The sequence below is a fragment of the Mobula hypostoma genome, chromosome 23 (assembly GCF_963921235.1).
Source record: "Mobula hypostoma chromosome 23, sMobHyp1.1, whole genome shotgun sequence".
Classification (NCBI taxonomy): domain Eukaryota; kingdom Metazoa; phylum Chordata; class Chondrichthyes; order Myliobatiformes; family Myliobatidae; genus Mobula; species Mobula hypostoma.
In genome coordinates, this window is record NC_086119.1 from 35,751,401 (window position 1) to 35,766,814 (window position 15,414).

General features: G+C 40.0%; 1 protein-coding gene across 1 annotated transcript in view; it reads right to left on the reverse strand.

The window, feature by feature from the left end:
- The window catches only part of tyw1 (tRNA-yW synthesizing protein 1 homolog (S. cerevisiae)), a 206,850-nt gene that overhangs the window by 92,316 nt on the left and 99,120 nt on the right, over positions 1 to 15,414 (reverse strand). Inside the window, exons 12-13 of the mRNA XM_063031174.1 lie at positions 4,547 to 4,724; positions 3,364 to 3,499 (exon numbers count right to left, since the gene is read on the reverse strand). Of these exons, the coding sequence (XP_062887244.1) occupies positions 3,364 to 3,499; positions 4,547 to 4,724 (314 nt within the window). The remainder of the gene's footprint in view (positions 1 to 3,363; positions 3,500 to 4,546; positions 4,725 to 15,414) is intronic.

The window sequence follows — 15,414 nt, forward strand, 5'->3', positions numbered from 1 at the left end:
TTTCTTAGAGATGTGCTGTGTGCCTCCCGGCTACCACTACATTCTCCGCGAATCGGTATCTGTCCACAGCCTGGGGGTTGGGGTGGTGGGACACTGGGGTGTCATCTCATCATCGTCTGTTTCCATTAGGGCAGGCAGCTCATCTTCTCCTATGACTGCCTGACTCGATGTCGAAGGTCGAGGTTTGTCATCTGCTGTGGCTGATGTGGAAGGCTTGAAAAACGACAGTATGCTTGACCGCTAGCCTCACGCATTTTTCTATCATACAGTTCGTTGTAAGCGCACAAACCATCTTGCAAATATGCCCTAAACCAACGTACCCTTTCAAAATTAAAGTCGTACTTTATCATTGCAGTGAAAATCTCACGCAGTAGCTTCACATTCAGTTCCTGGACAACTTCACTTTCGGTCCGTTCGCTACTGCATTCGGTTTTGATTGTTATCCTTTCCTCTTCCAATTGCATCAGCTCTTCATCTATCAGTTCTTGGTCATAGGATGCCAAAACTTCTTCAACATCATCTTCATCAACTTCCACAAGCCAAACTCACTTTGTCCTTGCTTCGTTCACCACGATCGAAATGCTTAATTATGTCTAGTTTTACGCTAAGTGTAACACCCTTATGAACTCTTTTAGGCTCTTCCGATACCGTAGAACTCATCTTGCAAACGGCTGCTCACAGGCACGTGTTTAAGCAATGCCGGCGAGGATGCTGTTCTAAATCCGGGGGAGAGTGGCTGCTCGGGGCGCGCTAATTTTTTTTTGCGCGCTGCTTTTTCCACGTGCTGCCTTTTTTCGTAACGGTGAAAACACCTTCTGTTAGTGAAAACAGGGAACTAATGTAGGTCTTTCGTAACAGTGAGGTTCCGTAAAGCGAACGTTTGAAAAGCAGGGGACACCTGTATCCTAAAATGCACAGGTAATAATTAAATGTTAGCATTTAATATCTATGTTTCAGTTTATGAACATTTCCTATGAGGACATTGGGAAGGTATGCAAGCACCATAATCAAAACAATGATACAAACTGATAATATAAAATCATATAAATTTCATTAATGTTTTCAGAACTGTGAGATATTTATGTAAATACATATAAATTCTCTAGAATAAATAGAACGAGTCTGAGAAATAACTTGCTTACTACTTCATCTGTTAGACTTCTTTCATTTATGAAAAAACATCAAATTATGTTCATATATTGCATTTGTCATTCAAATAATTTCAAAATTTTGTGAGAAGAATACTTTAGGGTAATGACGTCTAAACTGAATTACCAGACAAGTCATTCACTGTTAACTTTCAAAGTTCTTCATTCTTATTTAAATTTGCCTTGTATTTATATGCAGTATAAATAATAGTGCAGGATGTAGAAAACATTACTACAAAGACTCTAATGTATTACTTTACAACTCAACTAAATGCCAAAGTGTTATCAGCATTACAAGATATGTCATGTTCGTAAACATATTAAATAAATCCATTTTTATAGTACTGAATAATTTACATATCAATATGCATTTAGAGCACATATTAAGACTAGACAACTAATTAAACAGAGAAATCAGAAAACAATGATTTGGTCTATCAAAACTGAAGTAATAATCACAAATAATCAAAGACTAATAGGTTAGGGAATGCAAGGGGAAATTAGTCATCTGTAAAGAACATTTAACATCACACAGAAAAAAATAAATATTTTTTGAATGTGGCTCATAGTCCTCAAAGATTATGACACACAATAACTGCAGTAAAGTAATTGGCAATGAATACAATGCAGAAGTTATCTTCCTCTAGTCTTCCTGTTAAGGAACAAACTTACACCCAACTCGAGAGTTATTCAGCATCAGATCACATTTCCAAATGCAGGGATGAAATTACATGAGATTATTAGCAGTCTATGCTCTTAGAAGACTATCAGGGCAGTCTAAGGGCATTTTCTTAAATTTTCTCAGACTGTATCCAAGTTAGTCTCATTGCCCGTGGACCACAGTGATATAGCTGGCAGGATGTTGGGAGCTACACAGCTATGAAAGACTAGTGCAATTAAAGACTGATTTATACTTGTGTATCAAATGTACGCCGTAGGTACGGCGTAGCAGCATACCCTATGCCGTAGCCTAATGCGCGCCTCTCCCAAAATGTAACTACGCGTCACGGTGACGCAGACCAAACACCTGTGATTGGTCCGCTTGGTAGCATCGCATTTCCTCCTATGCTGCAATAGATTGGGCAACTGAAGGGCAGGGAAGGAACTCTGGCTGCAATGCTTTCCATAAAGCTTTACAGACCTCCAAACTTATGGAGGACCCCGTGCTTGACGCCAGTTTGTAGCTAGCTGCTACAGTCTGTTGACTTCCACCTGAAGCTAAAACTCGAATAGTGATTGCCAATCTCAGTGTATACTGCACGCACACTGATGCGAAATAAATGGTTGGAGATGATGAACCAAATCGTCAAATCTACCTGCCGACATCCGAAAATATCTGAAATGCACTTCCTCGTCCATGTCTCTCTGTGGCCGGACAAGCACAGAAAATTCATCCTCCTTCATTTTCAGTCGCCATTGTTTGAAGTTTGAGTTTCTTGAGTTTCAATACGAAGAAACGCAACACAGTGGCACAGAAACCCCACCACTAACTAGCACTTTGGCAGTGAATTGCAGAGCGATGCAGACACACCAATGCACAAGTATAAATGTTCACAACGGTGTAGTCCACTTGCCTAGGCTACGGCGTAAGTTAGTACGCACAAGTATAAATCAGCCTTAAGAGTTTCCTGCAAGAAGCAAAAGTGAGTGAGGGTTGATTGGACTGAGTTCAACACAACCCTTTATCACCTGCTCAGTCTACATCAACCACCAATCAGTTATGCCAAGCATAATTAATTAACTTCAATAACAGATAGGAACAAAAGTAATAAACTGTTTTGCCGCAGTTTTTAAATCTAACCCACAGAAAAACCCCAACTATGTTCTAGCTTTATTATCTATTCAAATACGCAGAAGTCAATCTGTTATGAAACCAGTGCAGCATTGCCAGTTATTTCACAGCAAGTATTAGCATACAATCGTTTTAGTTGTTTATACCCTCTATAGATAATAGGCAGGAGATAACAATTACTTTTGGAGGAGCATTGATGTTAAAGGACCGTAATGGGGAAGGTGACCATTTAGAAATTAAGAGGTCAAATATATCTATGGCTAGCATAAAGTCAGTGCTTCTGAATTCATCAATGTTTAAATACCGACTACAGACCCTTGCCAATTTGTCAAAAATATGTCATAATTCTCTAAAATTTAAAGAGCACACCAACACAATTTAAAGAATAAAATATAAATTTGTAACAATGAATAATCTTCGTACCTTATCTGCTAATGCTTTCAAGGATTCAAGAAATCGTGACCAAAAGTCCTTAAAGAGAGGGCGATCAATTTTCTTGAGGCTGTCTTTAGTACTTGCATCCACACTGACATACAGCTGAGTAACCGGCTCAAGATTTCTGAATAATAAAAAAAAGTGTGGCACATTATTCTGCTGATAGTAACTTACACAACATTTTACCAAACATGATCAAATTCCTGAAATTAGTTTTGAAATCCATCTGATAAAAGAATCTAAAAAAATGTTTCTTTCCCTCTCTTGCTTTCAAAGTTAACAAGGATTCTCGAGATTCCCACAATTTTGGAAGAAAACAAAACACAAGATGAAGATCATTACGTCAATTCCACTCAATTCAAATACAAACCTGATTTCACGTTAATAAGGTTATGACATCTTCTCAATTAGAAACTTGAATTCTTTTGTGCTCTGGAAGATCTAACTACTGACTGCCATTGTTTTTGCATGGAAATGTCTACACATTTTAAGATGTTAACTTATCACTTGCATAATGAATATTTTGTTTTTGGACCAATGAAATAACTCAAAATACTTTACTTTTTGTTAAAATCTTCTGTCCAGGTGGAATTTCTAACCTCCAGATAAGATTTTAATTATAAAGTTACGGTAGAACAGTGATGATAAATCGTGAGTTTGTCAACTCAGCTAATCCGTCTTTCAGAATCTAATCACCTCTCTACCTGGAGTTGGTTAATAAGTTTATTTTAGAACGATCCTTACAAATCTCAAGCATTATGTGACTATGAGACATGCTGACACAAATAAAAAGCAATTTATATTTAACCTTGGAAAAACTGAAGATCAAATTTATATCTGAAGAAATTTTAATATATTAAAAGGATAAATTTGCTCAAATTTAACTCAATGCTTTAATTTTATTTGTAACTACCACCATTTTTCGCTGTAGTTTTAGATTGATTAATGTCAATTAATTAATCGAAAAATAAGCAAATTTTATTAGATTACCACATAGCAGGAAGTATATTTCCTTTTCATTGGACAGTGTTTCAAAATCAATTAAAATCCAGAGAAAAGAACAAACCTATCTTAAAAAGTTGCTATTAAAATAAAAGTAGTTTCTCTTTGAGTTAATTTTCATTAATATAATAAATCTTTATCTGTAACAGCCTGCTAATTTCATCCTCACCTGATTTCCTCAGGGAACTGGGCATTTGTTACAAGGAAACTGGAAATTTTTTCATGGTGCAACAGTTTTATAAACTGATTGATTTTTGGGTACATGATTGGCTCTCCTACTAATGACAATGCACAATGTTTCACCACCATGCCTTCTGCAAAACGTTCAGCTTTAACTCCAGGTACACCTGCAAAAAAAAGATACTTGAGTAACACACTCAAAGTTCTGGAGGAATTCAGCAAGTCAGACAATATCTATGGAGGGGAGTAAACAGTCAATTGTTTGGGTGAAGCCATTCATCAGGACTGAAAAGGAAGGGGGGGGCACAGCAATATCTTTGTACACAAAAGAAACAAGTAACCTACATTATTGTCTTATAAAAAATGTAATATTTTTCTCTTGGCTATTAATGTTCTAATTAGTTAATTCATGCATTTATATTCTAATATTTAGACAAAATAGCTCTTCACAACTGCAGAAGGTGTTAAACCTGAAGAATATTTGTTGCATTCATCAAACAACATTGTACCTTTGTTAAAATAATGCGCAAGGGAAACTGTCTAGAAGCCATTTTGACACATAAGCCACCATAGTTTTTACACATGATGCTCTTTAAATGATATTTATTCAAATGAGGCCCTGAATGATTACATACCTTCAAAATGCAATTTGCTTTAATAACAAATTACGAAACCTAATCTGATTTGGATCAAACTCTATTAATAAAGTACTAAGCCCAGTGGCAAAGAACACAAACTCCATGATGTTATCTGGATTTTGACCAACTCTGATTCATACTTGAGTGCAGTAGAAGCACAAGCTTTATGCACCAGTCAGCATATCATTATTAGTTGGTCACTGAAACTCCTGCTGTACAAAATATTGGTATTTTAAAATGTTGGGGATAATTTATTAATCACTTTTTTTTATTACTTTGAAGCTAACATTATATTTTTATCTTTAAGGGTCTCAAAGCAAACACAGAGAGGAAGATATAGATATTATTCATACCCATCTCTCTCCCTACATGCTTTATCATTTTATGCCATGAGCTCTAATGTGCAAAACCAATTTCTCAACTGGCATTTTTTAAAGGATTTTGGAAATCCTAGGTAATTGAACCCATCACATCGTACTTTTTGATTAACATTCTCTCAACAAGGTCAGAAGAAGATGGCGCCAGCAAGCAGTGCGACCAAAGGTGACGACTTTCAGACAGTTCACAAAACTATTCATTTTACCTCCTCTTTTTTCAAATATGATTGAGCTACTAAGCCTTCACATGCAATTGGAACCTGTGATTTACATTTTAATGGTGTGCTTTCAGGCTGACTAAGCAATCTGGTGCTTTGCTGTCTTCGAAGGAGTTCAGTTAGGTTTCAAGAGGAGTGTGTGGCCTGGAGGCCAAGAAGCCTAGAGACGTGGCGCAAGACCATGACCAGCTCCATTTCTCACCGATTAAAGTATCAAGCAAGATTTAAATCAATGAGGACAAGAGTGAAAGGTGAGCAGATGTTCAGTGCTATCTGCCCATGTTTGACCAATCTCTCTCCCTCTCTCTCGCCCACCTTTGACCAATCTCTCTCCCTCTCTCTCAATGCTGCCGGAGGATGGTGCTGGAGTCTTAGGCCTTGAGCAAGGTGTAATCAACATGGTTTGTGGATTGTGCTCTTCAGTCCATGTTATATGTGTTTCTGCTTCTGGTTACTCCTTTGTTTTCAAATGGCAATTTTGTGTGATTTTGATTGGGGCAGACTGGTTCTACTGCCTGCAGACAATGAAAGACACATAACTCAATTAAACTAAACCGAACATTCCTAGACTGTTTCAATGACTCTGTGGTTTGATGGTTTGATGTTTTACATTCTGTGTTTTTACTCGATTTTGCCGTTTGCGTGATCTGTTTTTGTTTGAGCATTGGGTATTATTGTTTTCTTTAAACGGGTTACATGGTTTTCTTTGTTTCGTGGCTGTCTGTGGGAAGGTGAATCTCATGGTTGTATACTGCATACATACTTTGATAATCAATATACTTTGAATTTTGAAGTTACATCAGATCACAGAACAAGATTCACAGAACTCAGAATAGATTCAAGGTTTAAGATTGTTTCATGTAACTTCCAATATCCAATTGTAAAGGAGAATGAAATAATTGTTACTCTGGATCCAATACAGCACGAATAGTTACAGAACAGTCCCTGTGGCCCATGATGTTGTATCAAATTTTTAACCTACCCTCAGATCAACCCTTCCATCACACATAGTCCTCCATTTTTCTTTCATTCACGGGCCTATCTAATGGTCTCTTAAAAGTCCCAAATGTATCTGTCTCTCTGTATCTACCGCTACCCCTGGTAGTGAGTTCCAGGCAACAACCACTCTTGGTGTACAAAAAAAACTTCCTGGCAATCCCCAACATTTTCTTCCAAACATCTTAAAATTATGCCTCCTTGTATTAGCCATTCCCCCCTGAAAAAAGTCTGTCTTGTCTACTCTACCTCTGCCACTTATCATCTTATACACCTCCATCAAGTCACCTCTCATCCTCCTTCGCTCCCGATGAACCACATATCTGAAACCCTGCCCCCTGCACCAAATTTTCAGCTTCCCATTCAAACCTTCCTATTCTTACCTGCACTGGCACATGGCACAGGTGGCAATCCAGAGATTACTACCTTTCAGTTCGAGGTTTCAGTTTCCTGTATTCTTTTTAGTTCCTCATCCCTTTCCCTCCCTATGTCATTGATACCATTATAAACCAGGACTTCTGGCTGCCCACCCTTCCCCTGAAGAATGCTGTGGACCCGATCTGAGACATCCCTGGCCCTGGCACCTATGAGGTCCATAGAATCTCCTGTCTGCTCCTCTAACTATTGAATCCCTTATCACCATTTCTCTCTTTTTTGTTGCTTCCCTTCTGAACCACTGAACCAGACTAAATGCAAGAGACCTAGTCACTGCAATTTGCCCCGGTAGGTCGCTTCATAGAACATAGAAATCCACAGCACATTACAGGCCTTTCGGCCCACAATGTTGTACCGACCATGTAACCTACTCTAGAACCTGCCTAGAATTTCCCTACCGCATAGCCCTCTATTTTCCTAAGCTCCATGTACCTATCTAAGAGTCTTTTAAAAGACCCTATTTTATACGCCTCTACCACCGTCGCAGGCAGTGCATTCCGCACACCCAAAACTCTCTGTGTGAAAAACTTACCTCTGACATCCCACTTGTACCTACTTCCAAGCACCTTAAAGCCATGCCCCCCCATGTTAGCATTTCAGTCCTGGGAAACAACCTCTGGCTATTCACACGATCAATGCCTCTCATCATCTTATACACCTCTATCATATCACCTCTCATCCTCCGTCGCTCCAAGGAGAAAAGGCCAAGTTCACTCAACTTATTCTCATAAGGCATGATCTCCAACACAGGCAACATCCTTGTAAATCTCCTCTGTACTCTCTCTATAGTATCCACATCCTTGTTGTAATGAGGTGACCAGAACTGAACACAGTTCTCTAAGTGGAGTCTCACTAAGGTCTTATACAGCTTTAACACTGAACTCAATCCCACGGTTGATGAAGGCCATCACACCATACACCTTCTTACCAACACTGTCAACCTTTGAGTGTCCTATGGACACAGACTCCAAGATCTCGCTGATCCTCCACACTGCCAAGAGTCTTACCATTAATATTATATTCTGTCTTTAAATTTGACCTACCCCAAAAGTATTCAAAGCAGTACACTTGAGGGGAATAGCCAGAGGTACTGAGAACCACCCGCCTTATTCCTTACTCTCTCCCAGCTACCTGGCTCTTGAAACTTTGATGGATACCTACCTGTATCTACCTATTGCCTCCTCAATAAGACAAACGATAACAGAGAGCAAGTAAAAGATTTGGAAACACCCTGTATTAGTTAAGGCAGTGGAGAAATCTACAAACTTTAACATCAGAGAGACATCATTTTTCCTGTAGGTGCTCCCTTGCAATCTTACTTCATTCCCCTGGTTCCTTCGCCATAGTCCAGTAATCTTATTTACCTTTCAAGTATTGAGTGGTTTCTTTTCTGATTGCTATTACTGAATCTGCTTGCACAAATTTAGTCACATGGGGTAGGTCAATATGAAATGACCACATGGTTTGCAATTACTGTGGTTACCTGAGCAGTGAAAATTGCTGGAGGCAGCAGAAGTGGGCTCTAGATAACAAACCTGGCTGAGATCGCAGACTGGATAAAAAAATGTAGGCACCTAATGACATGCAGAAAACACATACTGAATAGGCAATGCTAGGATAAATTTGTAATAAGCAGCTACAGGAAAATATGGAACCTTAGGTTAGAAGCTCAATAGAATACTTCTAAGAAAAATGTTTGCCTAAATACACTCAGTACACTTGTACAACTGCTCATTAATGCAAATATCTAATTTGCCAATCATGAGGTAGCAACTCAATGCATAAAATCATGCAGACATAGTCAAGAGGTTCAGTTGTTGTTCAGACCAAACATCATCAGAATAGGGAAGAAATGCGATCTAAGTGACCTTGACCGAGGAACGATTGTTGGTGCCAAACAGGGTAGTTTGAGTACTGGTGTCCCCCGCTTTTCGAACGTTCGCTTTATGAAACCTCACTGTTACAAAAGACCTACATTAGTACCCTGTTTTCGCTTTCAGAAGGTGTTTTCACTGTTACGAAAAAAAGCAGCGCACAATAAAAAATTCAGCGTGCGCGCCCCAAGCAGCCGCTCTCCCCGGATTCGGAACGGTATTGCTTTAACACGTGCCTGTGAGCAGCCGTTTGCAAGATGAGTTCTATGGTGTCGGAAAAGCCTAAAAGAGCTCGTAAGGGTGTTACACTTAGCGTAAAACTAGACATAATTAAGCATTTCAATCGTGGTGAACAAAGTAAGGACTAAATGAGTTTGCCTTGTGGAAGCTGACGAACATGATGTTGAAGAGATTTTGGCATCCCATGACCAAGAACTGATAGATGAAGAGCTGATGCAATTGGAAGAGGAAAGGATAACAATCGAAACCGAATGCAGTAGCAAAAGTGAAGCAACTACGTGAGATTTTCGCTGCAATGATAAAGTACGACTTTAATTTTGAAAGGGTACGTAGGTTTAGGGGATATTTACAAGATGGTTTGAGTTCTAACAAAGAACTCTATGATAGAAAAATGTGCGAGGCTCAGCAGTCAAGCAAGCCTTCCACATCAGCCACAGCAGACGACGAACCTCGACCTTCAACATCAAGGTGGACAGTCATAGGAGAAGATGAGCTGCCTGCTCTAATGGAAACAGACGATGAGATGACACCCCAGTGTCCCATCACCCCAACACCCAGGCCGTGGACAGATACTTTACCGATTCGTGGAGAATGCAGCTGTAGCCGGGAGGCACGCAGCACATCTTTAAGAAAGAAGCCAAAATAGACATGCTAATTAATTAGGTGCCGCCCCACACGTAAATGTCGGCCCAGATCAAAGGCGATGCAATCGGCAATCGGCACCGATCTGGGCCGACAATTACGTGCCGGGCAGCACCTAATTAATTAGCATGTTTATTTCAGCTTTTTTCTTAAAGATGTGCTGTGTGCCTTCCGGCTACCACTGGACCCCTGCGTGCCTCACGGCAATGTATCAATTGGTGGCCTGAAGGGTGGGGGCCACTGCACCACCCAACCTGCGATGACTCAGTCTAACACACCATCATCCATGTGCCCTGTGCTGTCTTCCCAATTCCAGTAAGTAATACTACACTGTACATACATTACTTCTACTTTATATCGGCTGTGTATTTTTACATGTTATTTGGTATGATCTGGCAGCTTCATAGCTTAAAGGTTACTGGACAGCACTTGCACGAGATTTTTTGCCAACAGCGCTTGCTTGAGTTTTTTTGCAAACAGCGCTTGCGTGAGATTTTTTGCCAACGGCGCTTGCGTGAGATTTTCGCTACGGAGAACAGTTCAGCAATGATTGTGGAAAAGTATTTCTACTTTATATAGGCTGTGTATTTATCATATCATTCCTGCTTTTACTATATGTTACTGTTATTTTAGGTTTTATGTGTTATTTGGCATAATTTGGTAGGTTATTTTTGGGTCTGCGAACGCTCACAAAATTTTCCCATATAAATAAATGGCAATTGCTTCTTCGCTTTACAACATTTTGGCTTACGAACTGTTTCATAGGAACGCTCTACCTTCGGATGGCGGGGGAAACCTGTATCTCAAACTGTTGATCTCCTGGGATTTTCACGCACAACTGTCTGTAGAGTTAAGAAGGATGGTGCGAAAATAAAAAAAAACATCCAGTGAATGCCAGTTCTGTGGGCAAAAAAGCTTTGCTAACGAGAGAGGTCAGAGGAGAATAGTCTGACAGGAAGGCAATAGTAATTCAAAAAAAGTGTTACAACAGTGGTGTGCAGAATAGCATCTGTGAACGCACAACACATCAAACCTTGAAGTGGACGGGTTACAGCTGATGAAGACCACAGACATACACTCAGTGATTATCAGGTACAGGAGGAACTTAATAAAGTGGCTACCGAGTGTTTTAAAAGCAGGTAAATCAACAATATATATTTTATTCTAAATTGTTCAGATTTTTAAGAACTGTTTGCTTATTAATATAACATTTATCAGAAAAATCAAAAGAAATTTAAACAATGCTACAGTTTTTGATGCGATAGGATTAGTTGGATTAGCTTGTTTTACAGATACATTTTTCTTGCAGCTCATCTTTATTGTGCCCTCATCAATTGATTTACACCTTCTAACTGCTTTTCATATGTTCATTACTCAATTCACTACATCATTCTCATTTGTTGGTCTTTTATTATTCAGTTTCACATTTATAATATATGACGCACAATGCATGAGCAAAAACGTGCACTATTGGTACCCCATGTTGTTGTGTTTACACAGATGTAACTCAGCTGACAACTGAGTGCCAAATTCTATGTTTACTGACTGTACAGACTGAACTTATTTTCTAAACCTATCAGAGTAAATAACTCTTTCCTGAATTTCACATTTACCACTGTAATCAATACTATCACATTTCAACTTAGCAGTATGATTTATTATCCCTTTACAGGTACATATACTGTATAAAGTCAGCAGCATTTAATGATTAATTCCTAAAGGCATAACCTTATCATTAAATTCTTCCAACTCTCAGCTGCAGTACATTGAGACTAATACTACCTTTATTTGCTTCCCCACGTGTAGCTCCAGAATATATAACAGATTAATGAATTTGTTAAACACTATAGCCTGCTTCTATTACAACACTTCCATCGCATTGCTGATATTTACGAGTACACTGATGGTGTGGAAAATGGAAGGATTGAATTTGCTCTGATATTTGTTTACAGGGTATACAAGGCCACTGTAAATAGTAACATGAGAATGTCTGCAGATGCTTGAAATCCACAGCAACACACACACAAAATGCCGGAGGAACTCAGCAGGTCAGGCTGCATCTATGCAAATGAATAAACATTCAACATTTTGGGCCAGACCCCTCCTTCAGAACTGAGAAAGGAGGGGAAGACGCCAGGATAAAAAAGGTAGAGGGAGGGGAGGGAGGCTAACTGGAAGGTGAAAGGTGAAGCCAGGTGGGTAGGAAAGGTCAAGAACTGGAGAAGAAGGAATCTGATAAGACAGGAGAGCAGACAATAGGAGAAAGGTTACAGGCAGTAAGTTATAGGAGTAAGTTATATCCTCCACCCTGAGGGCAGCCTCATCTTGGCACAAGAGGATGCCATGGGCCAACATGTTGGAGCAGGCATGGGAATGGGAATTAAAATGTTTGGCCACCAGGAAGTTCCGCTTTGGCAGATAGAGCAGAGATGCTTGATGAAGCGATCCCTGAATTTACGATGGGTCTCACCAATGCAGAGAAAGCCTCATCTGGAGCACTGCACACAATAGATGATCCCAGCATATTCTCAGATGAATTGTTGCCTCATCGGAAGGACTGTTAGGGGCCCTGAATGAAGGTAAGGGAGGGGGTGTATGGGCAGGTATCGCACTTAGGCCTATTGTAGGGGTAAGTGCCAGGACGGAGATTAGTAGGGAGGGTCAAATGGACAAAGGAATCACGAAGGAAGCGATCCTTGTGGAAAGCCAGGGATGGGGGGTGGGGGAGGCAGGAGGAAAAGATATGTTTAGTGGTAAGATCCCTACTGGAGATGGCAGAAGTTGCAGAGGCTGATGCGGTGGTAGATTTTAAGTAAATGCCAGTGTTGCAGTTGAGTTGGAATAGTTTGTCAAAAGGCATGGCTAAATCACAAGGACAATTCCTTAACACATAGTCAGGATGGTGTTCTGCTCACAACTTTTACTACATCCAGCACTCATTGATTTTCTAGTACGAGGTGTGATGGATAAGTTCGTGGCCTAAGGTAGAGGAGTCAATTTTAGAATACCTAGCACGTTTATTTTTCCTACATTTACACACTTAGTCCAGTGGTCGTGGAGCATACGGATCCCTTCTTTGTAGAAGTCGGCATCCTGGACCTCCAGAAAGTGCTCCACAGCAAGGATGATTGATAAGTTCATGGTCTCATGTAGAAGGAAATGAGTTATTAACTTCAAACTTTCTGCATTATCACTCAAAGAGATGAACTGCACGTGCATGTAACCAGAGCTGTATAACTCATCTCCTTCTACCTTAGGCCACAAACTTATCAATCACCCCTCGTACATTGGAGAGAGCAGGCTCAAGTCTGCCAGTGATGCAGCTAGTAGAACTACCGCCTCAGCACATCTGGAACTGCCTGCAGTTTGCATGTTCACGCTGCATTTGTGTAGGTTTCCTTTGGGAATGCCAGTTTCTATCCTCATCCCAAAGACAGTAGGTTGATTGACCACTATAAATTGTCAATGGCATACGGGTGTGAGGTAATTTGGGAAGAGTTAATGGAAGTATTGCATAAATAAGATGAAGTCAACATAGGAATAAAATACAGGAGTATTTGATTGGAACAGACTTGGTGAGAAAATGGACTTGACCTGTTCCTGTACTGAATGATCCTATCTACTCCTCCCACAAGAATTGTTAACTAGAAGATCGTTAATTAACTCTTTCGCACTGTACAATACTATATTTACGAGAATTTGTTCCCACATTGGCATATCAATAGATCAATCTTGAAAAACGATTTCTCCATGAATTCAGAAGAAACATATAAAATTATGAAAGAGATAGATATAATAGAGGCAGGAAAGTTGTTTCCACTGGTTGGTGAGACTAGAACTAGGGAACATAGCCTCAAGATTCAGGGGAATAGATTTAGGACGAAGATGAGGAGGAACTGCTTTTCCCATAGAATGGTGAATCTGTGGAATTCTCTGCCCAATGACACAGTGGAGGCTACCTCAGTAAATATACTTAAGCCAAGGTTGGACAGATTTTTGCATAGTAGGGGAATTAAGGGTTATGGGGAAAAGGCAAGTAGGTGGAGATGAGTCCATGGCCAGATCAGCCATGATCTTATTGAATGACGGAGCAGGCTCGATGGGCCAGATGGCCTACTCCTGCTCCTATTTCTTATGTTCTTATGAATTTGTCCTAAAACTATTACTGCTAGAGACACAACAGACTATAGATGGGATCTAGAGCAATAAACAAGATGCTGGAGAAACTCAGCAGGTCAGGAAGCTTATGTGGAAGGAAATGGACAGTCAGTATTTCAGGTCGAGACCCTTTCAAGACGGTCAAGACTGTTACTGCTAATATGGTTTGTTCCAGTTAATACAGTGCCTTGTAAAAGTACTCGCCTGCAACCCTTTCTTTATATTACAAACAGGGAAATTGATCAATTTATTTGTGAATCACATGTTCCTTTTTTCACAGCAGAGCAGCAAAACAGGGAAAATTGTAGAGCATGAAAAACTAAAAATTCAAAAACTGAATACAATTTTTCCCCCTTTATGCAGTATTTAGTTGAACCACTATTACAGCCAGTAGTCTTTTTGGATAAGTTTCCAATAGCTTTACATGACATGATGGAGCAAGATTTGCCCATTCTTTCTCGCAAAATTGTTCAAGCTGTGTCAGGTCAGTTGATGAACGATGGTCGACAGCGATCTTGAGGTCTTGCCAGAGATGTTCAATCAGGTTAAGGTCAGGACTCTCACTGGGCTACTCAAGGACATCAATTTTCTTCATTTGAAGCCACTCCATGATTGCTCTGGCAGTGTGCTTAGGTTCATTGTCCTGCTGAAAGATGAACTTCCTCCCCAGTTTAAGTTTCTGGCAGAGGCTGGCAGGTTTTCATCCAGGATGTCTCTGTATTTAGCAGTATTCATTTTCCCATCAATCCTGACCAGATTTCTGGTCCCTGCTGCAGAAAAGCATCCGCAAAACATGATGCCAACTCCACCATACTTTACCGTACGGATGGTGTTAGCTGGCTGACGTGCAGCATTAGATTTTACTCCACAGGTACTACTAACAGTGAGGCCATAAATTTCCACTCAAGTCTCATTTGACCACAAGACCTTCTTCCACATCTTTACAGTATCTTCTAAGTGATGCTTTACAGGCAAGGGTATGCTTTATTTCAGCCACAGCTTCTTCCTTGCCACTCTTCCATACATACCCTTTTTGTGCAAGGCCTTCGAGATTCTGGAGCCATGAACACCATCTCCAATTACAGTCATTGACTTCTGTATCTCACTCAGAGTGAGTGCTGTCGTCACAGTAGCCTCTTTTACAAGTGTTATTCTTCTCCGGTGACCAAGTTTAGAAGGGTGGCCTGACCTAGATAGCGTGGCTGAGGTTTCATATTTTTTCTACATTTTCGCAATGGACTGCACTGAGTTCTGGAGGTGTGTTCAGTTCCTTTCAGAT